The following is an 18291-nucleotide window of genomic DNA, read 5'->3' on the forward strand; positions in this document are numbered from 1 at the left end:
AGGGCGCGGGTGGTGGCAGGGGAGTGGCCTCCGAGGAGGGATGGAACAGATGGGGAGAGTCTTACTACTCCGAGCTGTGTGGGTCTGAACCTGAGGTCAGTGGGTCGAGGACACATCATGCAGAGAAGCAACAGTGACGTGACGCTGGGAGACCTGGACTCCTCTGGTAAGGCGGGAGGGAAGGCAACACGGGCGGTGGGGGAGAAGGCAGGTGCCGGGGCCCAGGAGGACTCAGGGGTGGTGCTGCACAGGGAGTATGGCAGCCTCTCCTCACTGGAGAGACAGATAGGTCTGTCAGGAACCCAGGACCCGAGTGCAGAGGACCAAGGCGTTCTGAGCCCCAACGCCCTCCGCTTCAAAGACCCCTTTCTGCTGCTGGGCCTGCAGGGAACCCCCCCAGAGCCTGACGGCTTCTTCAGGGCTCTGTCCACCCCCGCAGGAGACACCCCAAAACCAGCCAAGCCCCCAAAGCCTGAGGGGCTGAGCAAGAAGGCCAAGCCCTCTCCTCCACAGATCCCCCAACCAGGTCCTTATGACAACCTGGGTGGAGGAGCCTGGGTCAGGAATGTTGCCCACTATGATGTCCAGAGCATTTTGTTTGACCTCACAGAGGCGGCCAGCAACCGAGACAGCATCGGCCGCAAAAAGAACATCACCTCAGGGGCATCGGCTGCCTCGACGATGCGTCCCCTCACCCAGGCCACGCCCTCGCAGACCGGGGGCGGTGTTGGGGGGGCTGTGGAGGACCCCTCCCTGGACGAAGGAGATGGCATCGACAACGAGCTGCTGCTCAGCTGCCCCCACTTCCGTAATGAGATGGGGGGTGAGGAGCGGGCGGGCCTGGGGCATACGCAGGGCAGAGGGGGTCTGTGGCTAAGCCTGAGGAACCCCAACGATGCTGTCTCAGTACTGGAGGAACCCAGAGAGAGCCACGTCCAACAGCAGGGCAAGAGCAACTATTTCATAGAACACGCAGACCTGGGAGCCCACTACTACCGCAAATACTTCTACATGAAAGGTGAGTGCTGTGTAGGTGTGTGTGAGAGAGGTTGTTTGCTTTTCTTGAATTAATAGTGTTAGTCAACAACAGTGTTATAAGTAAACCTGTTATAGAATGTGTGTGTAAAAACACTCTTTTCACTCCTCAGATCATCAGAACTTCTTTGGCATGGATGACCGCCTTGGTCCAGTGGCCATCAGCTTCCGTAGAGAGGAGAAGGAGGGGTCTAGTGGAGCTCAGTATAACTACAGGATCATCTTCAGAACCACTGAGGTCAGTCTACACCGCAGACTCGTGGTCAAAAAGAGTAGACAGTATTGACAGACTTACAGGTCCTTTTATGAAAACATACTGGCATTCACTCATACACAAACCCAGACTGACACATTATGGCATTACGAAGTCACTCATCCATTTCAGTCACTCACACCCCTCCTTCCTTTCTCTTCCTGCCAGCTGAAGACTCTGCGAGGCTCCATCCTGGAGGAGTCCGTGCCCTCAGCGGCCCGCCACACCACCCCCCGAGGCCTGTCTCCCAAGAGGCTCCTGGAGTTCATCATCCCAGAGCTCAACCTCCACTGCCTGCGCCTGGCCTCCACCTCACCCAAGGTCCGAGACACCCTGCTCAAGCTGGACGAACAAGGGGTGAGTAGGTCCCACCCATGGTGCTGCTGCTTACACTGCCACAGCCATACTGCCAGTGGCATAGAAATGGAATATATAGATAGATTATTAGAATTAATAGAAATGGGCCTCCCGAGTGGCTCAGCGGTCTAAGCCACTGCATTGCTAGAGGCGTTACAACAGACCTGGGTTCATTTCCGGGGCTGTGCCACAACCGTCCATGGCCCGGGAGTCCCATAGGATGGCGCACAATTGGCCCAGTATCGTCCGGGTTAGGAGAGGGTTTGGCCGGTGAGGCTTTACTTGGCTCATCGCACTCTAGCGACTCTTATGGTGGGCTGGGTCCCTGCAGGCTGACTCCGGTTGCCAATTGAACGGTGTTTCCTCCGACACATTGGTGCGGCTGGCTTCCGGTTTAAGCTGGAGGGTGTTAATGAGCGTGGTTATGCTGGCATGTTTCGTGAGGACGTGACTCCACCTTCGCCTCTCCCGAGCCAGATGGGGAGTTGCAATCAAAAATTGGGAAAGGTAGTCAGTTGTACAACTGAATGCATTCAACTGAAATTTGTCCTCTGCATTTAACCCAACCCCTCTGAAACAGAGCGGTGCAGGGGGTTGACTGCAGGTAGCCTAGTGGTTAGAGCCAGGTAGCCTAGTGGTTAGAGCCAGGTAGCCTAGTGGTTAGAGCCAGGTAGCCTAGTGGTTAGAGCCAGGTAGCCCTAGTGGTTAGAGCCAGGTAGCCTAGTGGTTAGCGTGTTGGGCCAGTAACCAAAAGGTTGCTGGATCAAATCTGTTGTTCTGCCCCTGAGCAAGGCAGTTAACCTGCTGTTCCCGGGGCGCTGAAGAGGTGGATGTGGATTAAGGCAGCCCCCCTCACCTCTCTGATTCAGAGGGGTTGGGTTGAATGCATTCAGTTGTACAACCTACTAGGTATTCCCTTCTTTCCTTTCCATAATCGACATCCATGTCTTTGGCGCCCAGGGAACACTGGGTTAACTGCCTTGCTCAGGGGCAGAACGACAGATCCTTACCTTGTCAGCTCGGGGAGTCGATCCAGCAACCTTTCGGTTACTGGCCCAACGCTCCAACCACTAGGCTATTGGGGAAAAAAGTGGGGAAAAATAATAATAAGTTGTATATATATATAGATAAGGACATTGCAATTTCAATTCATGGTCTATTATTTGTCATTCAGAGATTCATCCTAAACATACTGGATGAAATGTTCATGGTTAGTAACGCTAACTGTGCTGGGTTGACCACTCAGTGTTCCGTCACTCTGCATGGCCTGGCCCAAAAAAGGTCAGATCTATCAGGATCAGTGGAGGCTGCTGAGGGGAGGACAGCTCATAATAATGGCTAGAATGGAGTCAACCACATGGTTTCCATGTGTTTGATGCCATTCCATTTACTGCATCCCAGACATTAGTATGAGCTGTCCTCCCCTCAGCAGCCTCCACTGCTCAGGATACTCTGTTAGATGTAAACCTCCTACGGTTTGATGAACAGGTAAGATTTAATGACAAATTGTCTGTCTCTGTCTCTCTCTGTCTCTCTCTCTCTCTCTCTCTCTCTCTCTCTCTCTCTCTCTCTCTCTCTCTCTCACTCTCTCTCTCTCTCTCTCTCTCTGTCTCTCTCTCTGTCTCTGTCTCTCTCTTTCTCTCTGTCTCTGTCTCTGTCTCTCTGTCTCTCTCTCTCTCTCTCTGTCTCTCTCTCTCTCTTTCTCTCTGTCTCTCTCTCTCTCTCTCTCTGTCTCTGTCTCTGTCTCTCCCTCTCCCTCTCCCCAGCTGAACTTTCAGAGGAAGGTGGGGGTGATGTACTGCCGTGCAGGCCAGAGCTCTGAGGAGGACATGTATAACAACGAGAGCTCGGGGCCGGCCTTCGAGGAGTTCCTGGATCTGCTGGGGGAACGGGTGAATCTGAAAGGCTGGGAGAAGTACCGAGCTCAGTTGGACACCAAGAGTGAGCATTGCACATACAGATCTGCTCTCTTAATTTGATCACTGGTGTCGAAGGGAATTTTCCTGCGCAAAATATTTTTCCATGAATTATAATCCACATAATAATTCACATTTCCTGTTTCTGCAGGATTAATTTTCCTGCTGTGAGAAACTGGACAAATTAAGATAGTGTGATAATGACTGTACAAGTGTACTATCAAGACATTATCTATAGGCTGGATATAGCTCACCCTGTCTGGAGACACACACTATCTAGGGGGCATTATTTGCCAGGGAACGCATAAGATTAACACTATCTAACACTGTGTAATCGTAGCAGTATTGGGGGAGGTCGTATAGTCTTCTGTGTTTGTCCTCCATCTTAATACTGTCCATCACTGTGTAATCTCAGCACCCTAGAGTCAGACCACAGTGTACTGACAGTTTAGTCTGTGTTTAACTGTCTCTCACTCTGTTAACTACTAGGCTGAGAGTGACGTGTGTAAACCTTTCTCTGTGTGTGTGTGTGTGTGTGTGTGTGTACAGCGGACTCCACAGGGACCCAGTCCCTCTACACACACTACCAGGACTATGAGGTGATGTTCCATGTGTCCACCATGCTGCCCTACACGGCCAACAACACACAACAGGTAACAATACACACTGCTTTACAGGACACCAAGGAAACCCAGTCAACTAAGGGGCTCGCGAGTGGCGCAGTGGTCTAAGGCACTGCATCTCAGTGCTAGAGGTGTCACTACAGACCCTGGTTCGATTCCAGGCTGTCTCACAACCGGCCGTGATTGGGAGTCCCATAGGCCGGCGCACAATTGGCCCAGGGTCGTTAGGGTTTGGCCGGGGTAGACCGTCTAACTAAAAATGTGTTCTTAACTGACTTGCCTAGTTAAATAAATAAATGATCAGCTATAGCAATGATGGTGTGATAACATAGTATTTAGAAGGTTCTTTTGAAATCTGAAGGCTCACGCACATCACACCGACCGGATGTGGATCTAGCGTTCGTTTGCTAATCGTTCAGCGCGCTGTGTTTTAGGGACCACGTCTGACTGCCGATGTTTTTCACGAGATTCTACATGTGGGGTCGCAAATGACTTTCAGAGATACTAAGTACTCTTGGCCAGTGTGTTTGAGCCTTAATGCGATCAGAAGCAGAGGTCCTGATCTTTTATTCAAGCACGGCCTTTTTATGTTGAAGAGAATAATCAACTTTCACAAGCAGCATTCCTGTAGTAAATCACAATTTAAAAAAGAATCTTCTTGAATCTGTGTTTATGTCATGGTTATTCTTTGGTGGTAAAAGCTACACATTTCCCCATAGTAATATATTGAAATGAAGGCTTTCACGCTTGAGTAATGTCACACAGCAAGCATGACAGACAAATTCTTTGTTCTTCTGCGTTTCTATGTCCAACACCCACTCTAAAAGCATGCTGTGTCTGCCTATAGCTACTGATATACTGCCTCTCTGTCTATTTGGCTGGCAATCAGGCGGGGGAACCTCTCACATGTCAGCTCTTCTGGTGGAGTGATTTGGAAACATGACACCATGCAAATAACTAACACCAAATAACTAACTGCACATGATCATTAGTGGATCAAATAACCAAAACAAAACAGCTTCACCACTCTCTTGACTACCTCGCTAACCCTACCTCTCTCTCCCTCTCTTTCTCTCTCCCTCTCTTTCTGTCTCTGTCTCTCTCTCTCTGTCTGTCTCTCTCTCTCTGTCTCTCTCTCTGTCTCTCTCTCTCTCTCTCTCTCTCTTCCTCTCTCTTCTCTCTCTCTTGCTCTCTTCCTCTCTTGCTCTCTTCCTCTCTCTTGCTCTCTTCCTCTCTCTTGCTCTCTTCCTCTCTCTCTCTCTCTCCCTTTCCTGCTACCCCATCTCTCTCTATCTCTTTCCCTCTCCCTGCTACCCCCCCTCTCTCTGTTTGGTAGTTGCTGAGAAAGAGGCACATTGGGAATGACATAGTGACCATAGTGTTCCAGGAGCCAGGGGCTCTGCCCTTCACTCCTAAGGCCATCCGCTCCCATTTCCAACATGTCTTCATCATCGTCCAGGTGGAACAGTCCTGCTCTGACCATACCTACTACAAGTGAGAAAAGAACCTTCTCTCCTGCTCTACCACTGTACCTGGCTGCTCCACAACTGCCTCAGTTGGTTTATTTTCTTTCAGCATTATCAATCAACAACATGTAACAACATGTTGGGTATCAAAACGATGACTGTTTAGCAAGACTAGGATTATGAGGCTGGATTCATTTTTCTATGAGGTTTATACCCTAACACACTCTCTCTCTCCTTCCCCCTCTCTCTCTCTCTCTCTCTCTCTCTCCTTCCCCCTCTCTCTCTCTCTCTCTCTCTCTCTCTTCCTCTCTCTTCCTCTCTCTCTTTCTCTCTCTCTCTCTTCCTCTCTCTCTCTCTCTTCCTCTCTCTCTCTCTCCCCCCTCTCTCTCTCTCTCTCTCTCTGTCTCTCTCTCTCTGTCTGTCTCTCTCTCTCTTCCTCTCTCTTCCTCTCTCTCTCTCTTTCACCCCCTCTTCTCTCTCCCTCCCTCTCTCCCTCTCTCTCTCTTTCCCCCCCCTCTCTCTCTCTCCCCCCCCTCTCTCTGTCTCTCTCTCTCCTCCCCCTCTCTCTGTCTCTCTCTCCTCCCCCTCTGTCTGTCTGTCTGTCTGTCTGTCTGTCTGTCTGTCTGTCTGTCTGTCTGTCTGTCTGTCTGTCTGTCTCTCTCTCTGTCTGTCTCTCTCTCTCTCTCTCTCTCTCTCCTCTCTCTCTCTCTCTCCATCTCAGGGTGGCGGTGACACGCTCCAAAGACATCCCGTTATTTGGGCCTCTGTTCCCTAAAGGTGCTCGATTCCCCCGTTCCCCTGCCTTCAGAGACTTCCTGCTGGCCAAGGCGGTGAATGCTGAGAACGCTGCCGAGAAGGCGGAGAAGTTCCGCTCCATGGCCACGCGTACACGGCAGGAGTACCTGAAGGACCTGGCAGAGAACTACGTGACCACCACGCCAATCGACTCCTCCACCAAGTTCCCCCTGCTGTCCCTGGGGAGCAAACGCAAAGATAAACTGAAGGGGGCCAAGGGGGCAGAGCTGCACAGTGCTGGGGCATTGGTCTGGGCTGTGATGGCCACCAGTGGGAATGAGGGGGAGACAGGAGGACACAAGCTGCCCTGTCTACTGGGGGTCTCAGCTGAATCAGTGGTGCTGATCGAGAGATACACACGGAGGGTGGTGTTCAACTGCTGCTGCCGCGATGTGATTGGCTGGAAGGCGGTGATAGACAGCAGGGCCATAGGCGGGTCTTGCCTGGATATCTTCTATGAGAGGGGGGAGGCTGTGTCAATCAGTGTGATGGACAGCCAGGCGGAGGAGATACGGGAGATGGTGCAGAGACTGGAGGTGGGAAGTCTTTCAAACACCGCTGCTCATATACTATTAAGTTAGTGAATCATTGTTTCTGTTCTGATGATACATTACTGGATACTCACTGTGTCCTGTTTCTGTGTCCAGTTGGTGACGCGGGGTGCGAGGCACGGGAGGTGACCCCCCTGCGTGACGGGGTCGGCCAGCCAGGCTTCCTGATGAGCGAGGAGGGCTTTGTGACGGATCTGCAGCGGTTCGGCTATGCGGAGAGCGGGGGTCTGCAGCTGGGGGCGCGGGTGGTGCGTCTGTGTGGCCACGCCCTGGTGCACCTAGGACCAGAGGAAAGAACCAGACTGCTCCGCACCGCCCACAAGATCCACATCACCGTCATCCCTCCAGATGAGAACGGCAAGCCCCGCAGGTCAGAGAGGGGGGGTGAAGGGGGGTCAGGGGTAGTGAAAGATGGATGGGGATACAGATGAACAGATGAATTCAGGAGGTCAGAGACACACCATTCCAGGGTCACGGCTCACTCTGTTGTTTATGGCGTGTTGTAGTCAGTGTCCCACCAGCTGGTTAACCACCAATCAATGTCTCTAATGGCCTATAATGATAGTGACCCAGGTAGTGGCAGTTAGCAAAGACCTCTACATTCTTCTAATGTCAGCCAGATGGACAGTGTTACTGCAGTCTGGTAAAGGAGGAACTTCTCAGACAGAGGAAAGGCAACACTATTAACAGGGCTCGCCATGTACATGTCAAACTGACTGGTGGAGCTATCTACAGAGAGAGAACCCCTCATTGGTAGATATGGTTTTGACAGTCGTGTTTAAGAACAACCCCAAAAGTGTGGCCACTGTCAGAATGTTGTTACATCTTATAATAGGGAAGGACACCTCTTGGATTTCAAAGAGATGCCATGTTTTTTCATAGGTAAATATATGTTTTTATTGTTGTGCAAAATCCTCAGAGGTACTGCGCTAGAATACTGTACCATTCATGAATAAACGGAGTGTATTAAAAGGGATGTATACATTTATGTCATATTTATTCAGTAATACCATCTTGTTAGTGAAACTTTTCTTGCTCTCCTGCTGTCTCTAATGGGTCCAGGAGTTTCTCAGAGTTATACCAGAAAGCCATCCAGGATGCAGAGCGTAAGCCTGGGGAGGGCCAGTCTGGAGAGGCCTGGGTGCTGGACGAGAGGGAGGAGGAGGAAGAGATGGAGGAAGAGGAGCGGGAACAGGGAGAGGGGAAGGAGGCAGAGACGATGGAGGGACCAGCAGAGGGAGGAGAGGCTGAGGACAGGCTGTCAGAGACTGGACAGGGTGAGGAGGACCAGGGGGACCAGGGCTCCCTCCTCTCCCCACCCAGCCTGCCTCTGTTACGGGCCACCTCCCTGCAGGACCACCCACTCAACCAGACCGTGGAGATCACCCCCTCCCAGCTAACACGCAGCTACTCCCTAGAGAGGCACCCGTCCTGCCGAGACATATGTGACAGGTATGTTGTGGCGAAATCTGCTCGGAGCCTTCACCGTGCGCTGCCACTTTAAGAGCGCATGAGCAGTAAGGAAGGAGGAGATAAAGAGAGCTCGTTCAGCTCTTTGGGGAGGAGCTCTTGGGTGGCGCGACAGTTTGATTGTGTGTGTGTGTGCTGTGCTGCAGAAGTTTTGTTTGTTTTCAGCGTTTGTAGATTATAAAGTATTTAACTCAATCATCGGTGTGATCGCTTTAGATCGTGGTTGTTTTTGTTTGGGACCGCGCCCGTAATGGATCGCATGGATTAGTAGCAACATTGTTGCGAAGCTTTAACAAACAAACCAACAAACCATCGGACAGTCAGACACCGGCAGGCCTGAAGACCACAGCTAAGATTTATCTTTTTCTCTCTCTTTCTCTTCCCTCTCATTCCAGTGCTTTACCCTGCAACAGACTCTCTATTTTTCAAATGCACTTCCCATTGAAGTTCATTAGAGCTGAACTATTATTTCCCTGCCAGAAGTATTTGGATGGACATTTTAGTAGGTTGCTTGCAAGTTGTATATTATGTGAACTGTATTGAGGTGGGGTGTACTAATGACATGTGGCCGAGAAGACTGTGGACATTTTTAAGGCCTTTGTTGTGTCGATGAACACCCCCCACATTCATACCCTCTGCACTCATCCACTAGAAAATAATACAGATTATTGCAAATCCTATGTTGATGACTGGGGTCGTTCTTGTATGAAGTTGCTGTTGAATTGCTCTGCCATTATTAGTATTAGTATTATTGTATGAGGTATTCTTGTTGGGGTTACCCCTGTGCTGTGATGTGGGTTTTATATGGTGTGTATTCTCTTTTCTCTCCACTGGCTATCTGGTAAACAGGCTACACTCTAGGCAGTCTCTTCTGCTGATGTGTGTGGGTCTGGTAGTGGTACTCTCTCTATTCTACTCTTTTCCTTTCGGCATGGTTAATAACTGCCTGGCGCCCGAACAAAATCTTTCTTTACCCCTCTCTAATAAATACCGCTACAGAATTGGCGCCCGAACAGGGACTTGAAGAGAAACACCCATGACACCATCCACACAAGGTTGAATCATGTCTTTTGTTGGAACCCCATACTGTGTCAATGTGGACACACCTGACGGTAATCACGTTCGGGATTCTTTCATTGTGGAAGGACTCGATGAACTAATGGAGTTGGATAGCACTGCCCCTAATCCCCAGGCTTCTGGCTCACCTATAACATCTCCACCATTACCCTCCCCTCAAACCCTTCCGGTTACCCTGTCCAGAGAGACTGGGAGAGGTGTCTCTGTGATCACTGGACAACTGGAACATCAATGGACACACACCAATCATAGTTTGACAATGCAGGAGAATGCCATTCGCAAACTCAGTGAATGTGTGGAGGCTCATCAGACAGATGTGCAGAGGAGGTTGGATTACCTTCCCTGTCAAATGGAGGAAAACCAACAACAAATTGTTCAGAGACAGAAATATTTACAAGATTCTCTGAAGCAGGATATTCAAGGAAAACTGCACCGGTTCAAAACACAAATGGAAACTAACCATCATCAAGTCATACTCTTTCTTGAGGACGAACAAAAACAGAGAGCAGAGGAGTCAGCCTCTGTTGTGAAGGGAGTGTGTTCTTATCTGAAGGAAGTTATGGAGGACATGAAGAACTCTCACAGGGGAACTACGATTTTTGATTGAACAGACTCAAAAGGACACTGTTAATGAGATGGAAAAAGCACAGAAGGCCACAGACCTTCAACTGGAAGGGCTGCACCAGGAGGTAATGCAGTGCTTTTCCCTTCTGGACAAATCTTCTGCACCTCCCTCAGGTTTTACCTCTGCCACTGGCTTGGCCAGTAATGGAATAGGAACAGGTAGCACTACAAAAACCCCTCTGAAGATCCTGTTAAACAACAGAACTCCCGCTGCCACTGTCATGTCTCCTCTAGAGCGCTCCCTCCCTATCAAACTACTTTTCCCCACTTTTGGCAGTCCAGAAGATGATGTTGATCCACTGTTTTTCTTATCTAAGTGTAATGATTTTCTTTCTATCCGGCCCCTTACTGACTTGGAGGTTCTTGCCACCCTCCGCAGTGTTCTCCATGGTACAGCAAGAGACTGGTGGGAGATAGCCCGTGAACATGTGTCAACCTGGGAGGAGTTTCAAAAAATATTCCTCTTAGCCTTCCTCTCAGAGGACTATGGGGATGAACTGGCGGAACGTGTTCGTAACAGAGTCCAGGGTGAAGCAGAGCCAATACGGGACTTTGCCTTCTCCTATCGAGTTCTATGTAGGAGATGGAAGGCTGACATTACTGAGCAGGAGATGGTCAAACTCCTTCTTAAGAACATGGTTCCCCGCCTTGCTAGTCAACTTCGAGAACGTGTGCAAAATGTGGATGATCTGGTGCGTCTTGGGACTCAGTTTGAGAAGGACTGGAAGCACCACCTCCAAACTAAAAACACCGTTCCCTCATCCCAGTATACCCATAACTCTCCTGGGGCTAAACAGTCTCAGATATTTGTACCCAAGATCCAGGACAAAAGTCCAGTTATGTGTTGGAGGTGTAAAGTCCAACATCCTCCAGATTCTTTCCCGCTCTATGTCCAGCATCAGGATTCAGGAAAAGGTCAGAAAGGACCGAAGACCTCCACCCTCACGCCCCATCATAAACCTCAGGTTATTTATTCCTCAGAGGATTCTCTGACATCCTTGTCATCTCGAGTTCAAACATCATGGTTTTCACTAGGTATTATTGTGTATGTTTATGATTTTATCAAATGAACTCAAATTTTAGCCCAAATCTCAGCTATCCTGAAGATGACTAGATGAACTAGTTTGCTCTCCAGATTGGATTGGAAAGTCATTAGTGGAAGCAGCGGATTTATAATATGTATATGTCTCAATCTGTGTGTCTCTCTGTGACAGGCATGTGTATGACAACGTGGGTGTGAAGCTGAAACATCACATCTATGAGAACCCAGGGGAGCTGAGAGACGCCACGCCTGACCTCATCCTGGCTGTCAAACCCAAGATGCCCCTGGACGAGGAGCAGGCACAGAGACACACACAGGCATGGAGACAAATGACAATCTGGATAATAATCTGATGAAGGTCCCCACCCCCTAGTTTGACCGTTTCTATCTCTCTCTCTTTCCCTCTAGTTTGTGGGGGCTGAGTTGGGTGAGGAGAGGCCATCAGCGAGTGACCCCTCCCTGTCCTCCACCCGGTTGTCATGTCTGAACAGAGCGGAGAGAAACTCCCGAGCCCTGAGCCTACACAACTCCATCACCAAGAGTGGGTGTTCCACCACACCACTCACTCTGTCCTGCATAACATCCCAATTCCTCTCCAATGTCCTTACACACCTCATTACCATCACCACATATCAACTACCCCTAGGTAGACGTCCTAGTTTTAGGTGAGGATGGTGATGTGTGTTATGAATCCCATTTCCTATGTATTTCTCCTGTTTATTAAACAGCCCTTTAACACAATATCGTCTATTAGAGACTCTGCTCAGCGATGTTGATCACCCTCCTAGTGATGGCGTCTATTAGAGACTCTGCTCAGCGATGTTGATCACCCTCATAGTGATGGCGTCTATTAGAGACTCTGCTCAGCGATGTTGATCACCCTCCTAGTGATGGCGTCTATTAGAGACTCTGCTCAGCGATGTTGATCACCCTCCTAGTGATGGCGTCTATTAGAGACTCTGCTCAGCGATGTTGATCACCCTCCTAGTGATGGCAAACAGACAGTTGTTCCACTGCCACAACAGCTTGAGAGTGAGAGCAGTAAAACAAAAGAAAACTAACTGTAAAGAGAGAGAGGAGTAGCTATGATAAGAGAAGGTCTATGAAGGCCAGGCCGTCTGAAGGCCTCTGCAGACCCTGTGCCAGCTGATGAGGCCATGCCGAATGGTGCTGAAATGGAACAATTACAACTGTTCAAAAATGCTCTCTGCTGTTATTGAGACTCAAATCCCTTTTTAGCCCCCAGACCCTTTCTCCCCTAAACCCCTCTCCTCATTATCCTCCTTTAGCCCTCCCTTCCATCCCCTTTGTCCCTCTTCTTTCATCTAGGCTGCCCCCTATCCCCATAACCCAATATGCCCCCGCCCCTCTACCACCCCCTACCAGCTACACACCAAAGGAGGGCCAGATGGGGGGTGGGCTTTAGGCTGCCTCAAATCAAGGATCCCTTTTGGACCATCTGCTCTCTCTCTTTCTCTGCCGTGAGGCTATGAGACTCATCACAGTGTTTCTGTAAGAGCTCACACACTCATCTTCTCAGCAGATACTTCAGCTTTCTTGGAGGAGATTGTCTCTGTTTCCCTCCCCACACTCCAGAAGGCCGTCACACACACAGAGATTGAAAGAACCCACTTCTCGCTCTCACACTGCAGCTAGTCGGGCAGCGCCACCGAGGCAGCAAAGCATTGTGGTAGCACCCCCTGGTGGTGGCTCTTTGTCCTTGTTGAACCACGGAAGGCATTTGCCTGCTCATAAATCCCACAATTCTGTTGTGTTGTCATGCTGTATTGTCACGGTCTGCTGCTCACCTTGTTGATATGCCTTTGTTATGAAAGCCCATTGAAACTCTGTTTCTCTCTTCCAGTCCTGTCGGAGACCACAGATTCCTCAGAGGAGGAGTGGCAGTCTATAGCTGATCTAGCCACAGCATGCCGCAGCATCCTAGAAGCCTTGTCACGTGAAGGTAAGAAGACATCTATCTGCATGGGATGACAACAGATTATGTTATTTTACTAAATGCATCTACAGCTGTCATATTTGATACATTACCACAGGAAATTGTCAAATTAGCACTGTTGAAAACAAAATACTTTATTTTCTATCGAGTGTATATGGCTGGCTGTGTGGTTGGGCTCAGTGACTAACATGGGTAAGTGATGTGTCATATTTCACAACGTAAAGCAGGAGATGGGACCCAAGGAGCAGACTCCCTGACAGATGGCAAGCTAAAGGACATGAAGGACAGGTGGGTTTGGGTCTCTAGCTATACACGGCTGGTAGCCTAGTGGTTAAAGCGTTGGGCCAGTAACCGAAAGGTTGCTGGATTGAATCCCCGAGCTGACAAGGTAAAACTCTTGTCTTTCTACCCCTGAACAAGGCAGTTAACCCACTGTTCACCGGTGGGCTGTCAATGAAAATAAGAATTTGTTCTTAACTGAATTGCCTAGTTAAATAAATGTTAAATATCAAATGAAAAAGAAATACATGCACACACTGAGATTGGATCACTGTAGACCTCTATGCATGTCTCTCTGTGTATGTGAACTCCAAATGGTGTCTGACTCATTGTCCTTTGTGTGGATCTTCCTGTGGGAGGTTGTAAATTAGAGATGGACTTTTGAACAGTGTGCATATTTCAGCCTCTCTGTTGCTCATCATGATACTTGCTCTTTGGCATATTGCCTGTCCTTAGATCTCCCCTCATCATCTCTCACACTCTCTTTCTTTAACTCTCCAACTCTCTCTCTCCTGCTGTTATGTGTTCTCCTTCTTTCTCTCTGATTAATAATCATTTGGCGGTTGCTTATATTTGTCCTATTTCATACGTGTTAATTGGACATGTATTTTTGTGCATATCCCAACTCCCCCTGAGACCCCCCCAGAGAGTGGGGTCACAGCCAGTACCTCAGCCTCCTCTCTGTTTGACTCAGTGTGATGGCATGCTCCTCTTTTACCCCATTCCCCCCTTTATTGTGTCTCTCTAGCTCACAAACATACATCTATTTTACTCACTGTCTTTTCACACAAACACAAAACAGAGAGGATACAGGCAGCGCCGGCCTCAGGCATAAGCGACATAAGCTGTCTCCTAGGGTGCCCGACCACCTGTCCAAATAATCTATATATATATACACTACCGTTCAAAAGTAACTTTCTACTGAAACTCCTCAGTCTATTCTTGTTCTGAGAAATGAAGGCTATTCCATGCGAGAAATTGCCAAGAAACTGAAGATCTCATACAACGCTGTGTACTACTCTCTTCACAGAACAGCGCAAACTGGCTCTAACCAGAATAGAAAGAGGAGTGGGAGAAAGTTATTTGTTTCTGGACATTTTGAGCCTGTAATCGAACCCACAAATGCTGATGCACCAGATACTCAACTAGTCTAAAGAAGGCCAGTTTTATTGCTTCTTTAATTAGCACAACAGTTTTCAGCTGTGCTAACATAATTGCAAAAGATGGCCTCCCGGGTGGCGCAGTGGTCGAAGGCACTGCATCGCTAGCTGTGCCACCAGAGATTCTGGGTTTGAGTCCAGGCTCTGTCGCAGCCGACCGGGAGGCCCATGGGGCGGCGCACAATTGGCCCAGCGTCGTCTGGGATAGGGAGGGTTTGGCCGGCAGGGATGTCCTTGTCTCATCGCGCACTAGCGACTCCTGTGGCGGGACGGGCGCAGTGCATGCTGATCAGGTCGCCAGGTGTACGGTGTTTCCTTCGTCACATTGGTGCGACTGGCTTCCTGGTTGGATGGGCATTGTGTCAAGAAGCAGTGCGGCTTGGTTGGGTTTGTGTTTCGGAGGACGCGTGGCTCTCGACCTTTGCCTCTCCCGAGTCCGTACGGGAGTTGCAGTGAGGAGACAAGACTAACTACCAATTGGGGTGAAAAAATAAAAAACATAATTGCAGAAGTTTTTTTTAATGATCAATTAGCCTTTTAAAATCATAAACTTGGATGAGCTAACACAACGTGTCATTGGAAAACAGGAGTGATGGTTGCTGATAATGGGCCTCTGTACGCCTATGTAGATATTCCATAAAAAATCTGTCATTTCCAGCTACAATAGTCATTTACAACATTAACCGTGTCTACACTGTATTTCTGATCAATTCAATGTTATTTTAATGGACAAAACAATTGCTTTTCTTTAAAAAACAAGGACATTTCTAAGTGACCCCAAATGTTTGAACTCCATCTGTTGAGAGTTAGTTGAATACATCAAGGGCATTTTCGAAATTTGGTTGAACCTCAGTTACTAACAGTTACTCAATCAGCTAACAATTTTTTTGATTGGTCATTTAGTCTAGCCGGGGCCTCCCGAGTGGCGCAGTGGTCTAAGGCATTGCATCGCAGTGCTAGAGGCATCACTACGGACCTGGGTTAGATCCCAGGCTGTGTCGCAGCCGTCCGCGACCAGGAGACCCGTGAGGCGGCGCACAATTGGACCAGAATTGTCTGGGTTAGGGGAGGGTTTGGCCAGCCGGGATGTCCTTGTCCGGGGATGTCCAGGCCGGGCGCATACACACTGACTTTGGTCGCCAGGTGTACGGTGTTTCCTCCGACACATTGGGGTGGCTGGCTTCCGGGTTAAGCGAGCAGTGTGTCAAGAAGCAGGGTCGTGTTTCGGAGGACGCGTGGCTCTTGACCTTTGCCTCTCGAGTCCGTACGGGAATTGCAGCGATGGGACAAGACTATAACTACCAATTGGAAACCATGAAAAAGGGGTAAAAAAAAAGAGAAAAAGTTCAAAATAAAAAATAGCCAGCTATCTAAACTTGTAGGAATCATGGTTGAATTATTGACAGGGCCACTAAAATGTTTTGCCTGCGAGGTGGTGTGGCCCCCCAACAAAATTTTGCTCAAGGCCCCCAAAAAGGCTAGGGCCGACCCTGGATACAGGAAACATACAGACAGCACCAAACTATGTGCATTATACTTAGTGTGTGTCTCTGTCCCGTTTCGCCAGTGACTCACCGGGCCACCTGGAGGAGAAGGTGTCCCAGCTGGAGGACATGCTGAAGAGGCTGCAGGACGACTTGCAAAAGGTACTCCCCATTCAGATGGCCAACCACAGCCCCTCCCCAGACCCCCCACAGCATCCTGCCCACACAGTGACTCCACAACCCCCAATCCTGTCCACTTACCCCCCACCCTACCTTGTACCCCGCCTTCCCTTCTCCTCACCCAACCCCCTGATTCCTACTGCAGACAGACAGACAGACAGACAGACGGACGGACGGAATGTAGAAGTAGGGTGGGCCAAGCAAAAGAAACCTGTCTTGTCATTGGGCAGGGTGAACAGAGGAGGTGAGAAGATTGGCTGGAGGGACTTTGGGCAACCATGCTCACTCTCTCAACACTAAGTGGCCAATGGCAGTAGAGGCAAGTACAGCATGAGATTTTTCCTCTGTTGTTGCGTTGAGAACAAAATAACAATTGGAAATGGAACTACTAAAAAACTGACCTGAGTTAATTAACCCAAAACGACCTGTGGGGTCCTTCATGGATGTGAACGATGTAAGCAAAGTTCCTCCTCGCAACCCTGAAGGTCTGACAGGCTGTCAGTCATCCCTGTGTGCAGCCTCAGGACCTCAGCACCATTTCTCCATTCACAGGCTCTTCTCTGGGAAACATGGGGACTTGGGGATGGATGACCTTTGAAGCCTTCAGAACTACTGAATGACTAGCTGCTCTTGTAGTGTTGGTTACACAATGTAGAGCATCTGGAGAGGAAAGGAAGACTGAAGCAAATAGGAGAAAGGGTGAGAGAGTGAAAGAAGGAGAGAGAAATGAAGAGGGTTTGGAAGCCTCCCAAGCATCCTTAAACACATTTGGGTGAGACATGATTCCTTTGTTACAGTAACGAAGGTGTTTAATCTCTGAGGTCAACTGAAACCCTATGGTATGCAGTGTGCTATATCTCCAACGTAGTCCTTTTCACCACTCAAATATCAAAGAGACGCCACACTGCCAGTGTTTAAAACTGCCATCCAACTAAGTGAATGGCATTCTAAGGATTTTAGTGCAAATGCTATTCGCTCAACTTCTTGAAACATGTGAGGCATGAAGCACACATACGAATCAAACTCTGCAGATATTTATGGTCACAATCCTGTGGCTATGACACCAACATAACCAAAGTCTTACCCTCTGTTTTCGTAACTCCCTACTCTTCCTCTGAACACTCACCATTAACACGGTGTTATCGTCAATCTAGACAACACACAGACATTAACAGTCAGGGACAATGAACAAGGAAGATGACCTAACAGGGACATGCCACATCAGATGATCCACTGTCTCTGTTGTTTACCTTCTGCCCTGGTAGAGTGAGTGAGCATGGTTGGTTATGGGCTGTCCTAGTCCCATAGTATGTCCAGCAGAAACAAGTAGGAATTAGCTGAGACTGTGGGAATTGTGTTACCTCAGAGTAGCTGGTTAGGTTCCATTCAGAAGTGTGATGTGAAACACGGACTACTTTTGGTTAGTCTTTGGTTTCTGTCTGACTGCACTGGAGCTAGTGTAGTATGGCCCAATGAACACCCACCTGATGTGGTGATGATCATTGGTTACTTTGCTTTCTGGTGGACTCTCATCTTTACATTTATTCATTTTCCAATTCTGAAGCTGAGTACTTGTTATTTCAGGTGTATTGACTTGCTCCAGGGCACAGTTGCATTATGGTCCACTAGGGAGTTGAACCAGCAAAGCCATACAGTACTGCTGCTACCAAAGATAATTCCTATTGACCCAGATTGATGATAACTGGTCTCATCTATCATGAATTGTTATTGTCAACTATCCGTAACCTGTCTCCTCCTCATCCCACGACTCACTGACATCACACCAGACAGATAGATGGACAGAGATGGACAGACAGACGAGACAGACAGACAGACGAGACAGATTGACAGGGGTCAGTCTGGATAGAACCCTCTCTCTGTGTAGATAGTAAAACATATCAACACCATTACATAAGGCAAAGGTGTGGGGAGGCTATATAATTAAGCAATACGGTACGAGGGGGTGTGGTAAATGGCCAATATACCACGGCATAAGGCTGTTCTTATGCATGACGCAGTGCC

General features: G+C 48.9%; 1 protein-coding gene across 1 annotated transcript in view; it reads left to right on the forward strand.

Annotated features, from left to right (window-relative positions):
- Nucleotides 1-18291, forward strand: part of LOC115146936 (signal-induced proliferation-associated 1-like protein 2) — a 49423-nt gene that overhangs the window by 26354 nt on the left and 4778 nt on the right. The window contains 14 exon segments of the mRNA XM_065004853.1: nucleotides 1-1018; nucleotides 1149-1273; nucleotides 1457-1645; nucleotides 3412-3586; nucleotides 4111-4214; nucleotides 5521-5678; nucleotides 6372-6988; nucleotides 7093-7366; nucleotides 8059-8448; nucleotides 11382-11526; nucleotides 11618-11750; nucleotides 13074-13172; nucleotides 13391-13454; nucleotides 16173-16251. Of these exon segments, the coding sequence (XP_064860925.1) occupies nucleotides 1-1018; nucleotides 1149-1273; nucleotides 1457-1645; nucleotides 3412-3586; nucleotides 4111-4214; nucleotides 5521-5678; nucleotides 6372-6988; nucleotides 7093-7366; nucleotides 8059-8448; nucleotides 11382-11526; nucleotides 11618-11750; nucleotides 13074-13172; nucleotides 13391-13454; nucleotides 16173-16251 (3570 nt within the window).

This window comes from Oncorhynchus nerka, linkage group LG19, assembly GCF_034236695.1.
Source record: "Oncorhynchus nerka isolate Pitt River linkage group LG19, Oner_Uvic_2.0, whole genome shotgun sequence".
Lineage (NCBI taxonomy): Eukaryota > Metazoa > Chordata > Actinopteri > Salmoniformes > Salmonidae > Oncorhynchus > Oncorhynchus nerka.